At 38.5% G+C, this 22,874-nt stretch overlaps 1 protein-coding gene across 13 annotated transcripts in view; it reads right to left on the reverse strand.

Moving 5' to 3' along the window:
* Positions 1 to 255: 255 nt before the first annotated feature.
* dmd (dystrophin) overlaps positions 256 to 22,874 on the reverse strand; it is a 252,578-nt gene continuing 229,959 nt past the window's right edge. For 4 of the 13 annotated variants that reach the window (XM_053615381.1, XM_053615385.1, XM_053615388.1 and 1 more), the window contains 4 exons: positions 16,815 to 16,935; positions 5,669 to 5,761; positions 4,283 to 4,308; positions 257 to 1,299 (listed from right to left, as the gene is read on the reverse strand). In XM_053615381.1, coding sequence (XP_053471356.1) covers positions 4,286 to 4,308; positions 5,669 to 5,761; positions 16,815 to 16,935 — 237 coding nt within the window. In that variant the 3' untranslated portion in view covers positions 257 to 1,299; positions 4,283 to 4,285. Of the gene's footprint in view, positions 1,300 to 4,282; positions 4,309 to 5,668; positions 5,762 to 16,814; positions 16,936 to 22,874 lie in introns of all 13 variants that reach the window. The other 9 variants (XM_053615392.1, XM_053615391.1, XM_053615384.1 and 6 more) reach the window with 8 other exon arrangements.

A 22,874-nucleotide genomic window follows, 5' to 3' on the forward strand; every position in this document is an offset into this window, starting at 1 on the left:
CTGCAAGCGCTCGCAAAACTAAAAAGGTTGTCATGTATACTTGGACAGATTGGACTCCACATGCACAAATCAGCACGTGCTGATCAGAAGCTGCCACATTCTGTTTCATTCACACGATTATTTTAAACTGAAACAGCTCCAGAAATTTGAAACTAATAGATGAGTAAAGTTCAAATGAATACAGTGGTGTTTTGTGTGTGTGTGTGTGTGTTTTGGATGGGTTGTTTTGAATATTTCTTATTTTGTGTTGGCTTAAGGGTAATCTTCACACAAAAGTTTTTCTAGATCAAGTGTCTCAGTAAAGTTCTCTTGGTTGCTCTGAGTCAGTGTTGATCTCACTCAGTATCGTCTGCGTCACACACGTCAACTGGTTTTTCCAGTCCAGTCTTTATAAAGGCTGATATAAGCGCAGGTACCCTTTGGTGTTCTGCTTGGACCTATTTAAGGTTTGGGGTTTTTAAGTAGTAATGTTGATAAACGATTTCACAAGTGGGAAGAATAAATGACATTTAGATAATGTGTACTTTTTTTTCTTTCTCGTAGTTAATTTACGCTCTCTTGCATGACATACATAAGTAAAATGTACTTACAGGAACAAAAAATAGATGTACTTGTTTTATTTGTGTAATATTGTGCAATATCGAAGCAATTAAATAAAGTTTTACTTGAAATTCCATGTACATTTTACTTTAAAAAAAAAAAAAAAAAAAAGGAAATGCAAATTGTTAACATTTAAACCAGATCTTTTAAAAGTAAATTAATATTTTGTTCAGCGTGCTATGGTTCAGGCAGACAGATCCAGAGACACATATAGATAAGTCAAACTCACAGGTGATGGACTTTTAATATGCATTTGTTATTCCCTGCAAACAATGATAATGACAAAACCACATAATAAAAAATCCATTATGGTGAAACACTTAAATCGCTGTCAACACGGCAAACCAAAGGAGCATGCTTAAACCGGTGTTAAAGGTTATCACCCTTTTTCTTTTTAAATTGCATAGAAGATTAAAAACATTTTTAATAATAAAACAATTCTAGACTTGTATGAAACTACTCAAATCAGCAATTTGGAACCATGACCACCCACAAAAATAGATTTTATTTAATTCCCCTTGTAAACATATTCTGTCCAGTTGTTACACTACAAAAGCATGCAATTTTATATGTTTATGTTATGACAAATGTGTGTCATAAGATGTTGGTCTAAACCCTGTTCTTCTGTCATCACATTGACCAATGACTCCATGGATTCAGTGTTATCCACCATACAGATGACCCTTCCCATGTTAATCCCTGGGGGAAGAGAGAGAACAGATTTCAGACAGACAAAACGTATGTATATACAGTACGACATATGAAAAGAACACCGTCAAACATCAAATAAAATACCAACATTCAACATCCATTTCTATTTTCTGGTGCACAACACATACATATGGAATTGAACCATATGTATGGTGTGTGTGTGTGTGTGTGTGTGTGTGTGTGTGTATATATATATATATATATATATATATATATATATATATATATATATATATATATATTTATATATATATATATATATATAAAAAACATCTGTATTAAACCACAACTAGAAAAGATAAACTTCAGCATATGATCACATGATCAGCATGAAGCACAGTACAGAATAATATGTTCCTATTTATGAGAAGATGGAAAATCTTCTTTTTTTTCCCTTGCCAACAGTGGCTCAATTGAATGCATTCAATTTACCAGTAAGGTATAAAATGAACTGGACTCTTAAGATATGTCCTTGGACAAATTCCCCGACCCGTACACAACGGGAAAATGAGAATCATGTCAGAGACCAGGAATTCAGATGACGACGCTGATACTCAGGATTTAAAAGAAAATGCTTGGTTCTTTGTTCCTTTCACCTAATCTTCCGTTTATATTTACGTTTATGGCGGATGAACTGAGTGACTTACCGAGGTGTTTTGTCCAGGGCTGTAGTGGTTTAAAGAATTTTTTGCATGGGCTTGAGCTGTTATTAGCTACATCATAAATCACAAGATGAATAACAGCAATGGTAGCTAAACACTGTTCCAGACCAAGTACACCCTTTCTTGGCAGTGGTATTGCCTAATAGCAGTGGTCACTTTCAGCAGGATAATGTGCTCTGCCATGGTGCAAAAATTGTTCAGGAATGGTTTTAGAAACATGACAGAGTTCAGGGTGTTGACTCGGCCTCCAAATTCCCCAGATCTCAATCCGATCAAGCATCTGTGGGATGTGCTGGACAAACAAGTCTGATCCATGGAGGCCCCACCTCACAACATTTAAAGGATCTGCTGCTATTTCTTAGTTCCAGATACCACAGTCCACCTTCAGAGGTCTTGTGGAGTCCATGACTCGAAGGTTCATACAGTAGGTGTTTTGGCGGCACAATGGAGGACATACATGATAATGATATTAGGCAGGTGCTTTTAATGTCATGGCTGATCCGTGTATGTATATAGTTAGTATATAGGAGTTTGGGGGACTAGAAGTGCTCTCAATCATACTTTACTCACTATTGAGTTGCCTGTCCCATGACATTTTAAAATGGTTTAATTGTATATTTTTATTTGTTGTCTATTAAGATTTACAGTATTTAACACATGCCCAGAACTTTCATCGTCATTCAATGTTTCTGCGCCATGCTTGACACACACATATCAAACATACTGGCTATCAGGGTCTGGCAAAAGATTGGACCTGGGCCTCCTCTTCACAAATTTCATAATCACGCCCATTAACCCCAACAACAAGTCAGCCATTTTGGTTTCGTGTGTTTGAAACTTAAATACTCCTCCTAGGGGATTCATCAGATTGAAACCATATTTAGTCTGCATAATGTCAAGATCTCCAAAATGATAAATTGTGAAGAAATATTTTATATCTTCAACAGTGTTCCCAAAGGCAAGGGAATCGGTTAACATATTGTGCCACACAAACTGGAATTGTGGCATAAGTTGTTCTGCGGTGGGCTACGTTACGCAATGTGGCCCAAAGTTTAACGATAGGACATAGTCACATACACATGTCAATAGTGATTCCCTGTCATAGTGTCACCACCTGGCAACAGAAAGTGAGGCTTATAATCCAAATTTTTTCAAAGTCCATCTGGAGGGGTTACCTGACTCATACCAAATTTACATTTACATTTAAACTTATGGCATTTGGCAGACACCCTTATACAAAACAACTTACATTTATCTCATTCATAGAACTGCGCATTTGAGGGTTAAGGGCCTTGCCCAAGGGCCCAGCAGAGGCAGTTTGGTTGTGCTGGGATTTGAACTCATGACCTCCCGATCAATAGTCCAACATATTAACCACATATTATTACCACGGAGTTACAGGCTGAAATTTAGTCAGCATGAAGTGAAGATATGAACACAAATGTGGCTGTGGAGAGCACTGTATTTAATCCCTTTCTAATTATCATTACCGTTTAATTATGTATTAGATTTTACACTTCATTGTAGGCCTACTTCATTTTCTTTTTTTTTCTCCCTCAGCTGAAAAATGTAGTTTTTGACTATTTCATTTGGTCCAAAATAATGCCCAATCCTGCAACATCAATCCTAATATTTACTATATACACACTTGTTTAACATTACCCAAGTTGAACATACACATAGACATACACATTTTATACATTAATTTATGCGAAACATTCTCCATTTACCCTGACAGAAAGCAAGGATGCATCACTCAAGCAGGAAACTTGAGCCAATAGATTATTTATATGTGATAAGGAACGGGGGAAGGCTTTCAGGAGGTCAGTTAATATTGTAGAGTTCAAAACAACTGAGCAACTGTCAATAATTCCAGATTCACATGACGTCAAAAAGTGCTCATCTGCACTTTGTTTTTTTTTTGAGGAAAAAAAAAAAGAAAGAAAGATGGCGTTCTTTAGAGTGATACTACGATGTTAAAATGTGGAATTCCTGTGCAAAATGTGCAGGGGTTGCCAGGTCTGCAACTGTGATTGATTAACACTTTTAAACACTGTTTTGTTTTTGTTTTTTAAACTATATTCTATCTATATAAAAATGCCTGACTTGTTGCAGTGAATTCAATGAAATGGATGCAGCAATTTTCTTTTATTTCAAAACTTTTTTTTTTTTCTTTTTTCTTTCAGATTATATGATATACATAAGCATGTCATATAAACAATTCAGTGTTTTATTTGAGGATAAAAGAAGAAAACAGAGAAGCAAGTAGCGAGCTAGTTTTAGTACAGCAGTTTGCATAATATACTAACCTGTTATGGGTTTAGCTGTCCAGTTCCTTAGACAAAGAGGAAAAAAGAAAGAGAAATCTTTATGCATTGCAGACTAAACCAAAAAAGCAGAAGACAAAAACAAAATACATTTCGATAAATTCCACTGAACACCCTGTAGAAGAATATTTTTTATACGTTTTTTTTTTCAAGCTAACGCGATCTTTCAATAACTTCATTGAAGAACAAGTTCTACAATCACCTACATAAAAATGATTTCACTAATCAATGTCAGTGGGAAAAAAAAGAAAAAAAAATGCCAAACTGATCTTGCAGAATGAAAGCATAACAACTGCAAGAGAAATTAACCGATGATGCGTACTATGCAACTATCTTACACAACATCTTTAAAAATAACCAGTGCATTTGATCTGATTTTCAATTTTGTTCCTAAATTGGAGGATTTGGAGGTTGTTGGACTAGAATTGGGCTCAATCAAATTTTAATCACTATTGTGTTGCCTGTCCCATGACATTTTAAAAATGGTTTCGATGTATATACATATTTGTTGTATAGTAAGATTTATTGCACATTTAAGGTAGGTCAAAATACTAGGGCTAAAGGTACTAATTACAGTACCATCTACACATATATTTGCCATTATCACTCAATACCCAGAACATTCATTGTTTCTGATGCTCGACAGTGACCAATATTTTTGCTCGCCAACAACTATTGGTGGTCTGATAGAAAATGTGCTATGTTCTATGTCGTTTAACACATCTACATATAAATAACAGGAAGTAAAACTTGAAATTCTAAACTCTGCTCAGATTCATCTTTTGATCTCAAACATAAACGTCTTCAGTCTACACCAAAAACAAATACTTGGCCTTGCCGTTCCGTTCATAGGGGACCATTCAGTTTCATAGGGGACTGTATTTCTTTCCACTTTTGCTACAGGATACTGATAAGACTTTTTCCTTATGATCACCTCAGCAAAAGGGTGGGAGAACTGCTAGAATTGGCAATAAGCTTGCCCTGCATGTGCCGAGTCGAAAGATTAAGGGCGCAAAAGTACATTTTTGCTGTGTAAGCTTTAATTACCAGTGGATCAGGTCCAAAAAGGATCTGATCAGGTCCATAACGACTGCTCAAGCGGGAAGAAATAGGTTTTCTTCCCACTGGAACAGTCTTTATGGACCTGATCAGATCCTTTTTGAACCTGATCCACTTTTTTTTTTTTTACCAACACAATGTAGAAATGACACCAAATCCACTTTTCAAACAGACAACAGTTAGAATGAAATAAGAAAATTAGGGAAAATTTGTTTGTTTTGGTAATTGAAGGTGAGTTTGCTCTCCTTTGACATTTTTAGAAATCACTGTCTAGTATTTGTGTAATTCAAAGAGATCACAAAGCCTTACCTTGGCCATGAGGAAAATATTTATTTAGTTGCTCAGTTACTTCCACTAGCCCACTGCCTGGATCCTGGAAGGCACTGGACCACTCATCACCACCTGACATACACAACATACAGAACCCAGGTCACCAGACTTACTATAGAGATACTGTTTAATGATCAATAGAAGCGATGCAACCATGATACTGCAATAATAATAATACAAAAAGAGTTCTAAGACTTAAAGTTCCTAATGAGTAAATATTGGTTTCAGTTCAACATAAGGCTTTGATATAAGGATTATGGTGAAAACAATGATCCCAATATGAATAATTTGAATGAATCATTTGTTTCTGCTGTAGTCTGAAGAAATTCGAGTTTGAGATCAAATGGTTGTAGCCTACAAAAGGTTGTAGCCTTCAGTTTCACCTGTGGAGACTGCATTTGTTGTTAAAAAGGATAAGCCAACATAAAGATCAGAGAGCTGTCTATAGGGGAAAAGCAAGCCATTTTGATGCTGAGAAAAGAGGGACAATCAATCAGAGGCACTGGCCAAACATTAGGCATAGCCAATACAACCATTTGGAATGTCCTGAAAAAGAAAGAAACCACTGGTGTATTGAGCAACAGACACCAAATGGGTTGGCCACCGAAAATAACAACAGCTGATGAAACACTGAAAGAAACATTGTGAGAGCTGTGAAGAAAAACCCAAACACAACAGTCTGAACTGGTATAATAATTCATTTATTCCATCTGCAATTAAGATATTAAATAGCACTACGTATGTATGTTTATGAATACGTGCATGTGTTAAATGATGAGGTGTGCTGCTAAACACTACTAACACCATAAAGTCTAAGCCTTCTCAAAAAGTACATCCTCTGTTGTAAACTATAGAGCACAGGCTTTGAGCATGCCATGTAAGTGAACAATCAATATGATGTATATAATTGAATGTACACTATTTTGTAGGAGTATTTTTTGACATCCACGACTTTACTTTGGTCCATGAGCACCTTGTCAGGATTAAAAATGCATCCCAGAAACAAGATACTGGAAATGTGAAATTCACACTTCCCTACTTTCATGAAGAGCTGGTTTTCTAGGAGGTGAGTCAGAACCTGCTTAACATGGGTTGCATGAATTGGCTTGGATGGTGAATAAATCAGAATATCATCTAGGTAGGCATTTACAAACTTGCCAAACATGTGCGTAGCACATCATTAATAACACACTGGAACAGTGAGAAGCACAAGACAGCCCATATGGTATTATGAAGTTATTAAAGTGGCCAGAGGTGGTGCTAAAGGCCGTTTTCTACACATCTCCTTCACAGATATGGATGAAGTTATCAGCACTTTGCAGGTCCAACTTAGTTACCAGCCGTGATGGGTAACAGTGATCTGATTTAGTCCGCGGTAATCCATTCAAGGATAAATGCAAGGTGAGGTCAAAGGATGAATATATCCTTGTTTCAGTGCTTTATCAATGTACTCCTCCATAGCCTAGCATTATATGGCAGAGAGGGGCTAAATTCAAATGCAAGAGGGGAGTGGTGCCTGCCATGAGCTCGATGTCACCATCATATGGTCAATGAGGGGCAGGCAGATAGCCTTGGCCTTACTGAACATTTCCTTGAAATCCTGATATTCAGGGGACATTTCCACAATGGAACTGTTCATGAGTTTCAACTGAAGTGGAAACATCCAACATGTTAAAGACCCGAAGGCAGTTAGACAATGTGTGTACCAGTGGGTGATTTCGCTCTCAGCCGAGCAGATCTGGGATTTATGGGTGTGCATCTAAGGAAATCCAAGTACCATTCAAAACTTGGATTAAAAGGTCAATAAGTGAATTTGGGGATACTTGATCATCTCAACAGTGAGACCAGACTGCTGTTGCCCAGGTTAGCACCTTATAGTGTGCAGGTTGATGAACTGCACAAACTATGTTCTCTCTGAGACTCCATCTTGACTTGAAAAATAAAGGTAGCACTATGAACCCCTTGCACTGGGTGGGATCACCGGAGTATTTGTCCAGACGAGCGATGAGTGGAGAAGCACAGTGAATGTGTGACACTGGTGCGACTAATGGAGTCATCAGTGTGGTGGTTAGCTGAGCTAGCTTGGTGTTTATCAGAGCTAGCTGCTGCCGGTGCTCACCAACACAACACGGCAGCCTTGGGTCACTAAAGCCTGTTGCCAATCCAAGCATACCTGCTGCATCCAAGTATTCCGTCAGAGACAGCTGCAGGTTAAAATGCTTTATTTTAGCAATTCAAAAAACACAAAGCAAAAATTGGTCAGAAAACACAAGCAAAGTTCCAGTGATGACCAAACCGACTAGGATAGATAGGAGCAAAAACATTACCCAGGAAACAAGAATCAAAAACTAGATGTACAATCACAATAATAAGGCTAATAATAATAATAATGTCAGGAGAATACGCTACACGGAGAAAAACTTTGTGCTGTTTGCAAGTTTAGAGAGTGTATACGGTGTGAATGTGAGTCCAGGTGTGTGTGATCAGGAATATGGTGACTGAGAATGTTAGAGTTCATGATGTGACAACAGCCATTAGATTAGAACATTTAATTGCTAATGAATGAGCTTTATTTTAATTATATGTAAAGACAAAGAGACCACTGATACCTGCTGAAAGCTGATTGGCTATTAGTGGCATTATAACAGATTATAATTATAACATTTATAACAGATTATATACAATCACAAAAATTTATTATGACTTAACCCCACCCCCATAGGTCATTTAACCACACCTTGCTCTTTGCAGATCTCAGAAACTTATCCTGAACATGACTTTCAATTTTCATGTAAATCAATTCAACCAGTCCCGAGTTTAAACTGGCACTAGTCCATGAGCACCCTGTCAGGGCTAATAATGTATCCCAGAAACAAGACTCAAACTAAGCCCAGCAATGATTGGTTGGCATAGAGCGAGCAAAATGTTAAAGAATGTGGACAGTGCTAAATGGTGCAAAAGGCACGTTTTTTAAATTTTTTTTTTTTTTTTTTACATGAGCCAATGAGTCAGAAATTATATGAAGTTTCACTATACACTTGAGTTGTGAAAACATGAATAGAGCACCCCCAGTAGCCAATAAGTGAGCTTGTGTCAGTTACTTGAAGTCTCCTAGAGGAAAAAGCACAAAGACGCAGTTATTTGAAACAGTTATTTAACTCCACTCCCTACGGAAGACCATTCCCCAATCTTCACAGACATCCTCAGAACTTTATCCTGAATATGCCTTGTGTAAATCCATCCAATCAATCCAAGCCTCACTAGAACTGATGTGTGGCGATATTCCATGTTTTTCATAACTTTTGAATTTCAAACTTTGCTGGAATTAAAAGAAGTTTCACTGAAATCTTACTTCACAACAGATATGCAATAAAGACATATCGAAGTTTGGTCAAAATACTACGATCTGTTCGCAAAAGTCTGTTTTGCATATTGTGCAAATTAGCAAAGGTAAATGGTTCTTGAGGCTTTTTTGTTTGTGAGAACCCAGGGATTAATGTGAAACAAGTGGTTTCTGGGTGTGCGCACATGACAGAGGACCTGTCTTGGACTTTCAACACAACCTGCCTAGCCAAGAAATGCCAAGCAGTGCCTCAACCTCATGCAGAGGCTGATGAGAGCCAGCCTTCCCTCTCCCTTCCTCACCACCTTCTATAGAGACCTTCCTGACCAGCTGTCTCACTGTGTGGTCCTGGAACTAAATGGTTTCTGACCTCAAGACACTATAGCAAGTTGCTAGTACAGCTGAAAAGATCATCCGTGTCTCTTTACCCACCATTGTACCCACCTCGTACAATAACCGCTTCATCTACAAAGCCTCTCGCAAACACCTAACCCAGTGTGACTCGATACCACTGCACACCTCCACTTCACACTAAAGTGCATTACACTTTTCATTTACGAGACTCAAATTTTGCTGCTACATTTATTGCTATTACACTACATAACACAGTACTTTATAGTCCATTGTTGTAATAGCTCCCCCACACAACACTCGTTCTTTTTTCCTATAAAGTCACCATGCATTGTACTATGTATCTATTGCCCTGTGTATTTACTGTCCTGCACTCGCTGTACACTGTTGTACATTTGAACATTTTGTAGGCTTGAGTACTGTACTGTTGTATTGTTGTGTGTTGCACCATGGTCCTGGAGAAACATTTTGTTTTAATGTACAATAAAAACCCACTTGACGCCGACTGTTGTCTGACTTGACTCATTTGCGGTCTTTGACTGCCACCTAGTAGCCAACTACTGTAACAGCCCTTTGTGTAAAACATGCATTTCTTTTGACAACAAATTGACAAAAGGGCTAAAGTATTATATATGAATTGGAACTGTGTCAAGTGCATGCTGTTTATCAACATTGATAGTGTTTGTAGTGCTTGGAAACACTGAGATTATGTATTAAAATGGTTTTCATGGAATGGACAAGTTTCAAAGCTCAGTTCGCTTTGTTTTTCTCAACGTTCTAGTAGGAAAGGCTATGTATGGCCTGAGGGTTTTGCCACAGGTTTACAAACTTGTACACTGTGACGTTGTACCGAGGGTATGCGCTCAAAAGAGAAATGACACTCCTCGTACGACTGCTGCTGGGGTGCTGAAAGGACAGTTCCCTTTCAGCACCCCTAGTGTTTTGGACGGCTCTGTGGTTGCCCTGGCTGCCCACCTCTGTGAATTTTTACCCCCCTCACAATCTCAGCTGGGAAGAGGGATCACCAGACCGCCCCTGACACGTCATTCACCGCCTTTATCCCTTCCCTTCTTGCTGTCTTTTTTGTTGTTTTGTAAATAAAACGTGCACTAAACACTAATGTGTCTGTGCGCTGCCTTGTGTCTTTCGCTACAATACCAATAAGTGTTCAAAAGTTTTAAGTTTCACTGATGGATTTGTGTTTGATGTGTAGATGTAATTTGTACATGATTTTGCGAACTCTTTTGTACCCCTTCAAAATATGACCTCGCTTCCAGTTTTGCACCTTCACTGTAAACTTGGTTTGCATGCTAGGGGCGAACGCCTTTAAATATCAAAAATCCATCGAATGTTTGTGCATCTTCACCTGAAGATGGCCTGAGCCAAAAGTGGGAAGAACTGGACACAAATTGAAGGCTGTGGACTTTCAGGAAATTCCAAAGAGTACAATACAATGTACAATGAATACAAATACACTGGTGAGTATTTACATCAAGTGGTCTTAGAAGCTTCCAAGGGACAAAAAAGATTCATGATTCTAAAAACACTTCAACAATAATGCGAAAAAAACAAACAAAAAAAATTCCCATATTATAGCACCACCAAGTGTTAAAATGAGATATGGCCTCATTTCCTGTTTGGCAGCTTTGCTGGGTGTTACTGGTGAACAGAATACTAAATATCTATCTGATAAATATTACAAATACAAAAAAAAATTCTGATTTTATGTAGACTTTATTTTTTATTTAAAAATGGCCAATTTTCTATTTGGCAAATTATTTACATCAAGAACACTAGGCACCTTCCGTGGAATCTGCACAAAGAAGGAAGATGATTTGATGTTGAGTGGTTCGAAAGTTATGGGTGATGGGATTTATAAAAAAAAAAAAAAAAAAAAAAAAAAAAAAAAAAGGTCATTTAAGGTCATTTGGTCACCTACAAAATTTGTGAACACATCACAGTTTCGGAGATGGCCAAAAGATGAAATGGCTTATTAATGGGCCTTCCCCATACTGTTGCCATGACGTTGGAAGCACACAATTATCTAGAATGTCCTTTTATGCTCACCTGACATCAATGCCCAACCTCAGTAATGCTCTTGTGGCTGAATGGGTAATCCCATACAGTCACGTTCCAAAATCTAGTGGGAAGCCACGGTGGAAAAGTGTAGGTAATTTCCTGAAGAAAATGCAGAGTGATTGTAAGGGCATTGACAGGTAATTGCTATAAAATAGCATGTGGCTTCTAGGATGTTTCAGCTCACTCAGACTTAGGGTATCTGGCATTCCAACTTAACCTCGCCCTCTAAGGGTGCCCACACCCCAACCTTTGCAAACAGACTCCAGAATCTGCTATGGAATATTCCTTTCGAGTTTTGTGTAAATACCTCTAATATATCCTGTATTATAGCTGTTTAAATTAAGCTTTACCTCTCAATGGTTGATTGGCAAGTGACCCAACCACAGCATTTTACCTCAGAATCTAGTCCTGAATACACCTTTCATATTTGGTGCGAATCTGTTCTAACTGGTAATATAACTGCAAACCGTCAGAAATTTGAGTTGGCAGGGCTCCAAAAGGCAAATTTTTTTATGGCATAAGCCATAGAAGTAGGAGAAATGAGTTGCTCACTATACACCTTAGGAGTTATGATTGTTTTTATAAGAGACATGCGTGTTTTAAAGTGCAAAGACTGAATTACAAAGTGGCCAGTTTGAGTGAAATAGCATCAGTTACTAGTAGGTAAACAGAAAGACCTAACATTCAAGTCTTGTGACGACTGCTCATTGGTAACCCTATCAACTCTACTAAAACTTGTTTGGCCAATCACGTGCATGTTTTTAAGTAACCATGTCATTATCAAAAATCCACTTGCAGACTCTCCCGAGTCATTTGACAAATTTTGTGAAGACAGGACAAACATCCTAGGACTACTTCACAAAAGTATTTACAAGACTAATTTACAACATACAGTCCCCTCCAAAAGTACTGAAACAGCAAGGCCAATTCTTTTTTTTTTGGCTATACAGTTAATATGTTCAGATGAATATGATGATCGAGCAGAATTACAGCTTTATTTTCCTCATATTTACTTCTAAATGTTAATCAACTTAGAACATGGCATATTTTGTGGCAGACCACAGAATTTTTAGGTGAGCAAAAGCATGGGAACGCATAGTCTTAAAGGAAATCAATGTAAATATGTTAACGTTAACATTCAGTTTGCATATCCCTTTGCTTGCAATAACTGCATCAAGCCAGCGACCCACTGACAGCATGGAACTGTGGCATTCTTCTTTTCTGATGGCTTTCCAGACTTGTACTGCAGGCTCTTTCAGTTGTTGTTTGTTTTGGGAGGTTTCTCCCTTCAGTCTCCTCTTCAGGAGGTGAACTACATGCTCATTTGTTTTAAGGTCTGGTGACTGACTGGCCGGTCTAAAACTTTCCTTTTCCCCCCCAGATGAAGTCCTTTATTCCCACTGAGGGGAATCCAAACCCACCCTCCCAAACAGTCAAACAATAAGTCAGAGATTTGCTCACAGGATGGCATCCAGCTAAAGTGGCTACAGATAAGTGCCATCTTAAAGTCACACTAACGGTCCTTGTTAAAGAAGCCATTTGGCAGGATATTGCTGCACGGTGATTAATCACCCCCGGGAAGGCCACAAGGGAGTCAGGAAATAAACCCTATCCTGGAACAAGGTGGAAAATCCATCTCCATACCACCTTCTAAAAGGACACAGACTCTGCAAACACCTTTCTGGATCTTATTTTTCTGATCACCTACTCGAGTACGTGCTGCCATCTTTTCAGATCAACCACCTGCGTTCTTAACGTTGAATGAAACCAACACCAGGAATGACCGGACAAAAGGCTAGCTCACCATGACCTGTGTTACCCCTCAAGTCATAAAACAGAGACCGTGAAATCTAATAAACCTTCTTTTGTCTAAACAGCTCACCACACTACCTCCAACACAAAGGACAGAGACTGTTTTTTTTTTTCCCCCAAGGAGTCCACTTTAATGTACCATGCTTTCATACAAGGTTTATATAACAAACTTTGCAGATCATCATCCTGCTGTGCATTTGTATTCACACCACCTATCTCGTGAATTGATCATCATTACCTGTACCCTCACGTACCCATGTCCATAATCCAAAACTGTAATCCATGTTTTATTACTTTAAATATTTGAATGTATATATATTTCATTAACTTATATTTTTTTTTTTACCATTTGCTCATGATCTGAGTCCCTAAACTTGCTGAATTTGTTACCCTGCTAACAAATATTGCATCATCACTAGAAGGTATTACTGTCAAAGGCCAAGAAAGTAATAACTTTCAGAATCAGCGCACATCCTCACTAAAAGTTTCAGTGCAGAAATAAATAGGTTAGATGCTGTTATTTGATTCTGGCAATATTTCCCTAAATTAATTAAGATTCATTGGGAGCTAAGGCTTTCCTACATGTATTGGTGGAGAATATAGGTAACTAAATTCAACAACTTAACCTAATTTTCCCTGCACCATACCAGGAGAAGATTGGCAGCTCTCCCAACACCCATACTCTCTTCACAACCTTTCCTATCTACTCTGACCCCTCCTCCTTCCCTTACCTCTCTCACTGCTGATGACTTCGCCACTTTCTTTTCCAACAAGGTAACCAGTCAGGAACCAGTTCCCCACCACAGACACCCATAGACAGGCTCCTCCTCCTCCATGTAACTCTCAACTGTCCTCCTTCTCCCCTGTCTCAGAGACTGATGTCTCAAAACTCCTCCTCTCTAGCCGTCCTACAACCTGTCCTCTAGACACGATCTCTTCTCACCTTCTTCAGTCCATCTCTCCCACTATTACCTGCACTCACACACATCTTTAAAACATCCTTCTCCACTGGAACAATTCCCTACCGCGTTTAAGCAGGCCTGGGTTACCCCACTGCTGAAAAAACCAACACTTAACCCTGCAGCTGTTGACAAATACAGATCTGTTTCCCTCCTTCATTTTCTATCCAAAACCCTTGAAACACTGTTTTTAATCAGCTTTCCACTTTTCTCACACAGAACAACCTCCTGGACACCAAGCAATCTGGCTTCAAAAGCAATCACTCCACGGAGACTGCTCTGCTTTCCATCACTGAAGCCTTACGACTCGCAAGATCAACCTCAAGATCATTTGTTTTCATCCTAGTCAACCTCTCTACTCTTTTTGACATTGTGAATCATCAGATCCTCCTGTCAACTCTCTCCAGCCTAGGCATAACTGGCTCTGTGCTGGGTGGAATCCTATCTCTCAGACAGATCCTTTAAGGTATTGTGGAGGTGAGGGGTTTCTGAAACTCAGCAACTCACAACTGGGATTCCACAGGGGTCAGTTCTGGGTCCACTGCTCTTTTCTATTGATATTACATCTCTGGGGCCTGTGATTGAGCCTCATGGCTTCTCATATGACTGCTATGCTGATGACACCCAGCTCTATTTGTCTTTCCAGCCTGAAGATCCATCCATCTCAGCACACATCTCTACTTGCCTGTCTGAAATCTTGAACTGGATGAGGGAACACCACCTTAAGCTCAACTTGGCAAAAACTAAACTTCTTTTCATCCCACCCTCCTCCTCAATCAACCACAACCTTACCGTACAGCTCAGCTCAACCACACTCGAGTTAACCAGGACAGCCAGAGAGCTTGGGGTGTGTCGATGACAACTTGACCGTTACAGATCACATTTCAACAACCGCATGGTCCTGTAGGTTCATTCTGAACAACATCAAGAAAATCAGACCTTGTATCACTAAACAGGCTAAACAGCTACTAGTCCAGGCTCATTATCTCAAAACTGGACTATTGCAATGCACTACTCTCAGGCCCCCAGCCAGCTCCATCAAACCCCTTCAGATGCTTCAGAATACAGCAGTACGCCTTGTTTTCAACCAGCCCAAAAGAACCCATGTCACACCCCTCTTCTTCCCCCTCCACTGGCTTCCTGTAGCTGACCACATCAAATTCAAGGCATTCATGCGAACGTACAAGACCTTCTCTGGAACAGTACCTCCCTACCTCAACACTCTCCTTGAGGTTTATGTTCCCTCATGCAATCTGCGATCAGTTAACGACTGATGCCTGATAGTGCCTACTCTGCGAGGCATGAGGTCCCTTTCCAGGACCTTCAAACTGACTGTCCATCAGTGGTGGAATGCACTTACGACTTCAAATCAGACAGCAAAATCTGTTACTATTTTCAAAAAAACAGCTAAAGACCCACCTGTTCTGTGAACACTTAACTAAGGTCTAAGAATCACCTAAGGAATCAGATGGAAAAGGAATTTGTCTCTAGGACTAGGAACGGTTCACAAGATATGGGTAAAAATGTAAAATGGTGTGCTGTATCGCCATCATAAAGCCAACTGGGATAAATTGATTGTCCAAATAGTCATTCATTCACATGTAACGAGAACGTCACAACTGATTTAAAAAGATTAAAACTTGACATGAATTGTTTCCTTTGTGTTTTCTCACTGTTTTATTGTACTAGGAGCGTATCATGTATCAAACACATGCACAGATTCCGATAATAAACGTTATTACTATTATAACTACTAATAATAATATGAAGAAGAAGAAAAAGAAGAAGAGGAAGGAACAAATACTGCACTAGACATGCATGAACATAAAAACAGTTTCATTTGGTAATTATGTAGTGTTCATTGAGAACTTTAGAAATCAACAAACAATCGCTCAGAAAACATATTTAAGACTGATCCTAGGAGGCTGCCTCACGTAGCTGCCTGTGGAACACCCAGTGTATGGAAAATGATGCAAATTAAGCTCACACTGAAATAGTTTCAACCTGTTTTAGTCATTTTGTTTTGCATTTTAAAATGTGGAAATAGGTTTAAAAAAAAAAAAAGAATAAAGAAAGAAACGAGAACATTTCAGTACCAATAGATTTGTCCAATAGAAACTATATTACATAAAAACATCCCTTTTTAACATAGAAAATAAATGAAGCAGTTTTTAATAACTGCTTTTTTTTATTAACTTAAATTTGCATGGAAGTACATTCTTGAGACCAGCCTGGTTTGTAAGCCAAGTATTACAATAAATAGTACAAAACGACATAATATATGTCATGGTTGCACAATATATTCAACCTCACTAATAAGAAACAGTCCCCTAAAAACATCCATATATTAATCATATTGACATGTTTACTGGAGACACACTTGAATATATTCTTAATACATACATACAGTGAAGTGTAAAGTCTCCTAATCATTTGTAATTGTTACCCATTCTACATAAATTACTTTTTAATGTGATTTTTTTCTTACATGTATATTAATTTGCTTGTTTAATATATAGCAGACTGAAATTAAATCTTATTTAATAAACTACTTAATTTCAAAGTTGGTAGGGAGATTTACCCATAGTCTCTGTGGTTTGGCTTGTGGCCACATGCAGTGAGGCCAGGCTGGTGTCAGATCTCTGGGAGGCAGTAGAGGGAGATGACAGGGCAGTGCCATTCACCTTGGACTCAGCCTGTGGCTAGGACATAAGTAAAGAAGGAACCAGATTCATTAACCAAGGAGATGGGTGTTTAGCAACGTTTAGTATATACACTCTCTGACCACTTTAATAAGAAGACCTGTGCACCTGCACATTCATGCAATTATCCAAATCAGCCAATGATGTTACACTAGTGCAATCATGCAGACAGAGGTCAAGAGCTTTTCAGTTAACCCTTGTGCGTCCTTATGGACATTTTTGTCATCATTTTGTCTGTGTTAACGAAAACAGCATAAGTTTTTGAAAAAGGTGTGAATTTTTCGGAATTTTAATATTACACCCTCATTTGCTTTCATAAATCTATTTTAAACTAGGTACACAAAATAGTTACACCCAGGACCTTAAGGACAAAAATGTCCCCGTTGAAACCCATTCAAACTGCAATATTTATCCCCAGTGACGTTTAAGCATAAAATAATGCATTCTGTGTTAATAGGCTTTTATTTTGTTGACAAGGTTTCAAAACATTGAATTTTTTTTTTTTTTATTATTTCTGAAATGTGTAGTATTTTCTCAGGTTTAGCTTCTGGGGAAAATACATGCGTTTCCTTTTTTTCTGATTCTGCTGTATTCTAGAGCGCCGCAGTCCAACGGAATAAACGATGCAGATATAATCGTGTGGGAGTTTGTACGGATATCAGAGTTGTGGTTTGTACGTCTGTACTGGAAATGTATGTGAACAGTTTGAAAGAAAGAAATGATATTGTAGTGGAGATCACAAATCCCACCATGTATATGGATCAAAGGTGGTCACTGAGCTTTGAAGATTTTTGCATTATATAAAGAAACCAGTGTTTAAAGGGATACATTTCTGAAAATGAATGAATGTTTGGTCATTATGATCAGATCTGATGCTGGTAAAAAAATCCAAGTCAGTGAAAGTGGATATTAATATATAATATTTCTATGACAGTTTTTTGACATTAACATTTTTGTCCTTTATGGACCTGAGTGGTAGTTTTTTGTTTTGTTTTTATTTATTTATTTTTAAATCTGACACGGCGAAAAAAAAAAAAAAAAAGAATGCATCAAAATAAATTCTGTTGTTAATCACGGACATATCAAAGACTAATAATCAAAGAAAAAAATCTGCTTAGCATTTAGTATATGGATAATGATTGCTATTTTTCTTTTTCCCCCCATAAAAAATCATCTGTGGAATTATGTAAACAAACCAGCATTTAAAGGGTTACAATTCAGTAAATGAATGAATGTTTGGTAATTATGATTAGAACTGATGATCTATGGACCTATGTGTAATGTTTTTAAATTGACGCACAAGGGTTAATGATCTCAGTAGCTCAGTTAATTAAAAATAAAAAACTAAAGTATTCTGACTCTTGGCTAAGGCACTCCAAATTGAGCTTAGGTGCATCCTGTTTGCTTTGATTATCCTGAGATGTCTCTAGAACTTGACTAGAGTCCACCTGTGGCAAATTTGATTGAACATGATTTAGAGGAACATGTGTGTAAGGTCCCACAATTCACAGTAGATGTCAGACCAACAACCAAGCCATGAATTCCAAGTAACTCTCCATATATATTCATGATCGTTTTGTGTTGAGACATAGGATCTGGACAAGGGTATAAAACTATTTCTAAAAGGTTTCAATGTTCCCAGATGGCAGTTGGCTCCATCATTATGAAATGAAGGACCAAGAATCCAATGGCCACAGAGCTTCAGTATGGCTTTCAGCAATACTACATAAATCAGGCCTTATTGGTGGACTGGCTAGATGGAAATCACGCCTGAATAAAAGGATACAGCTCTGACTCTAAATGACTCTTCTCATGAAATAGTAAACACCATCGCTATGGTGAAGGATGTGGGTGCTTCTGAGCAGCAGGGACAAGGAGACTGATCAGAATTGAGGGAAGGATGAATGCATCAAATACAGAAGGCCCTTGAAGAAAATCTGCTCCAGAATGCGCACGTCCTCAGACTGGTACCAAGTTTGACCATTCAGCACGACAACCACAACAAGCATACGGTGAAGACAACACTGAAGTGGCTTCAGGACAAGTCTCTGAATGTCCTCAATTCACCCAGCCAAAAGAACACCTGTGCAGAGACCTGAAGATGGCAATTCACAGATACTCCCCATCCTATCTGATTGAGAGAATGACTACAAGTAAGAATGTGGAAAAACTGCCCAAATCCAGGTGTGAAAATCTTTGGTGTGTGCGTGTGTGTGTGCGTGTGTGTGTGTGTGTGTGTGTGTGTGTGTGTGTATAGCAAGGCCAATTCTATTGTTTTTTCTATACACTGAAGACATTTGGGGTTGAGCTCAAAAGATCTCAAACATGATAGAGATGATGGATCATATCAGAATTTCAGCTTTAATTTACTGATATTTACACCTAGATGTGTTAAACCTTTGGTAGCAGAGTACCCAATTTCTAATTGAGCAAAAGTATAGGAACAGACAGAACTGCATGTTCAGCTGGGTTAAGGTCTGGTTATTGACTTGGCCAGTCTAAAACCTTCCACTTTTCCCCTCGATGATGAAGTCCTTTGTTGTGTTGGCAGTGCTTTTCAGGTCATTGTCTTGATGCATGATGAAGTTCCTCCCAATTAGATTAGGTGCAATTCTCTGTAAATTGCAAGACAGATTTCTGCAGACAACTTGTGAATTCATCATGAGTTACATCATCAATAAAGATTAGTGAGCCCATTACAGAAGCAGCCATGCAAGCCATGACACTACCTCCACCATGCTTGGCAGATGAGCTTCTATGTTTTGGATCATGAGCAGATCCTTTCTTTCTCCACACTTTGGCCTTTTTATCACTTTGGTGGAGGTTAATCTTGATTACAGAACTTTTTTGGCTGATCTCTTATTATTTCTTCTAGTATTTCTTTACGAATTCCAATCTGGCCTTCTAATTCTTACTGCTCATGAGTGGTTTGCATCTTGTGGTATGGCCTATATATTTCTGCACTTGAAGTCTTCTTCGAATGGTGGACTGTGATACCTTCACCCCTGTGCTGTGAAGGTTGCTGGTGATGTCACCAACTGTTGTTTTGGGGGTTTTCTTCACAGCTTTCATAATGTTTCTGTTACCAATTGCTGTTGTTTTCCTTGGCCAACCTGTTCCATGACTGGCTGTTAGTATATCAGTGATTTCTTATTTTTTCAGGATATTCCAATTATTGTACTGGTCATGCCCAATGCTTATGCAATGACTCTGATAGATTTTCTCTCTGATCACAGCTTTAAAAAGGCTGCTTTTCTCCCATAGATAGCTCTCTGATCTTCATGTTGGTTTATCCTTTTTAACAAATGCAGTCTTTACAGGTGAAACCTAGAGCTCAAACCAAGAGTAGACATTCAGAGCTATTAAATCTTTAAGCAATCAATTTAACAGGGCACACCTGGGCAGCAAGAAACATCACGTGTTCCAATATTTTTTATCACTTGAAAAAATTGGTAGGTTCAAACAAAAGGTGTCATGTTCTAAGTTGTTTAACACATCTACATGTAAATATGAGGAAATGAAAGCTGAAATTCTGATCTATCATCTCATACTCATCTTTAATCTCCAACCCAAATGTCTTGAAAGTATAGCAAAAACAATAGAATTGACCTTGCTGTTCCAATACTTTCAGAGGGGACTGTATATCTTTATACAATCACTTTACACAGTAGGAACACAATACAATACTGGGAGAACCCTCCTTGCTCTCAGAACAGCCTTAACTATTTGTGTTGGAAACATTCCTTTGAGATTCTGGTCCATGCTGACATGATGGCATCATAACTGACGCAATCAGTTGCACATCCATTAAGGGGAATCTCCCATTCTACCACGACCCAAAGGTGTTCTATTGGATTCAAATCTGGTGAATGGTCAGGCCACTGAAGTACACTGAACTCACTTGTGTTCACGGAACCATTATCGTACTTGAAGTAGCTGCTAAGCTGTGGCCATAAATAAATGCAAGTGGTCAGCAACAATACTCAAATACTGTGGCAATCAAACAATGCTCGACTGGTATTAAGGGGCACAGTGTGTGCCAAGGAAACATTCCCCACACCTTTGTTTTTGCACTCATGCCATGGACAAAGTCACTGAGATCACATTTTTTCCTTATTATGAAGCTGCATGATCTTTTATGTTGCAATTGGTCGATCAATTAACTGCACAAAAGATTTTCCCTTCTGGACTGTAATTTGAGCCCTTGTAGCATTTTCTTGGATTTAATTAGTTAACACAAAGGGTAGGTGAATTGCATGCTTGCCAACTGCTTCACCTTTTGGGCTCATTTAGCACAAGTGGACGACATAATGTCTCTTAAAATTATGCTCCATTACAGCAACTGATTTCTGACACATTAAACAGACACACATCACTCTAAGCTGTCAGAACCCTACAAAATGTCAAATATCTTCTGCATTATTGTTCTCTTTTTTGTTTCTTTGGTGCCCCCATGTATTGCAAAAAAAAAGTCTGATAACATTAAAGAGCTGCCATGCTAGTTGCAGCAGCTCTGTGTAGTGTGTTTTAGTTTTTGGTCTTTCTAATAGTCACTAGTCTTGAGTCTAGTGTTTTAAATTAGCCATTTTTTGTGTGGCTCAGTGTTGTTTTTAGTGCTATTTGTAACTTTTGGAAATTATTATTCACACTGTACACCTCAGATTTTAAGCACAAATCGAGTATGTGTTATTTACAGAAATTTTCTAATGACTTTGTTGCAGTGGGCTGTGTAAGTGAAAGGCAGGAGTTGGGACTATAGACCGGTGAACGATACCTTCACTGAGCGGTATGAAAATGTGTATTTTTTTTAATCTTATTTTTACTTCGTTTACTTCCATATGGGAACTGTAATCTGTGTTTTCTGTGCATTGTCTCCGTCCTTGTCATTTCTTGTTTACTGTTACAACAAATTTTCCCTCAGGGATCAAGTAGTCTGTCTGATTGTCTAGACATGTAGCGGTGTAAAATTAAAGCCATTAATGTCATGGGGAGCATTTCAGAGATTTGTTTACATGGTAGTGACACTCAGTGTTAAAACTAAGAACTCGCTTAACATCTGAACAGTGGGCCAACTTACACCCTTACACATCCACTCCATAGTTCATTCTGGTTTCACTGTTGGCCACTGCCAAACACAGGGATCCACAACACAGAGATGCAAGACGCATGTCAATTGGCTATACTGACAGAGGAAGTGCAGTCATGACTAGAAAAAGAGCATTCAACAAACTATGCAAGAGATCTGATACCAGCCTGGCCTCACCGCACATGGCCACAACTATGCAAGTGTTGCTAATAGCCCAATTCTGGCTGAACAGACCCTACAAGCCCAATACCCATCAGATCACACAGACCATATTCACAAGGGGTCAGACACACTCATACAGTCATGGGAAAAATAAAGTACCCCCTCCTTCAATCTATGTTTTTATTTCCTGGGGCTTAAATACATGAATTAAAGTATGGTTGTGGGTATATCTCATACTAAAAAGTTTTAGATATTCAAATAAAATACGACATAAAACAAAGGCAACCTGAGTGAGTAAACACTATACAGTATTTTATTTGATTTTTTTTATTTGAAGCAAAAGTTATCCAACACATATCACCCATGTGAAAAACTAACTGCCCTCTTATATTTAAAATCTGGTTGTGCTACCTATAGAAGCGATAACTGGAGATCAGTCTTTCCCTTACTTCTAGGACTAGGACTTAATCCTATGCGTTGGATCATTGTCTTGCTGCATAAACCAGTTGCGCTTGAGTTTCAACTTACAGACTTTAGGATTTTCTGGTAGAGAGCAGAATTCATGTTTCCCTCAATTATTGCGTTGTCCAGGCCCTGAAGCAGCAAAGCATCCCCACACCATCACACTTCCACCACCATGCTTGACCGTAGGTAAGATGTTCTTTTTGTGGAATTCTGTGTTTGGTTTACA

The sequence above is a fragment of the Ictalurus furcatus genome, chromosome 26 (genome assembly GCF_023375685.1).
Source record: "Ictalurus furcatus strain D&B chromosome 26, Billie_1.0, whole genome shotgun sequence".
NCBI classification, from domain to species: Eukaryota; Metazoa; Chordata; class Actinopteri; order Siluriformes; family Ictaluridae; genus Ictalurus; species Ictalurus furcatus.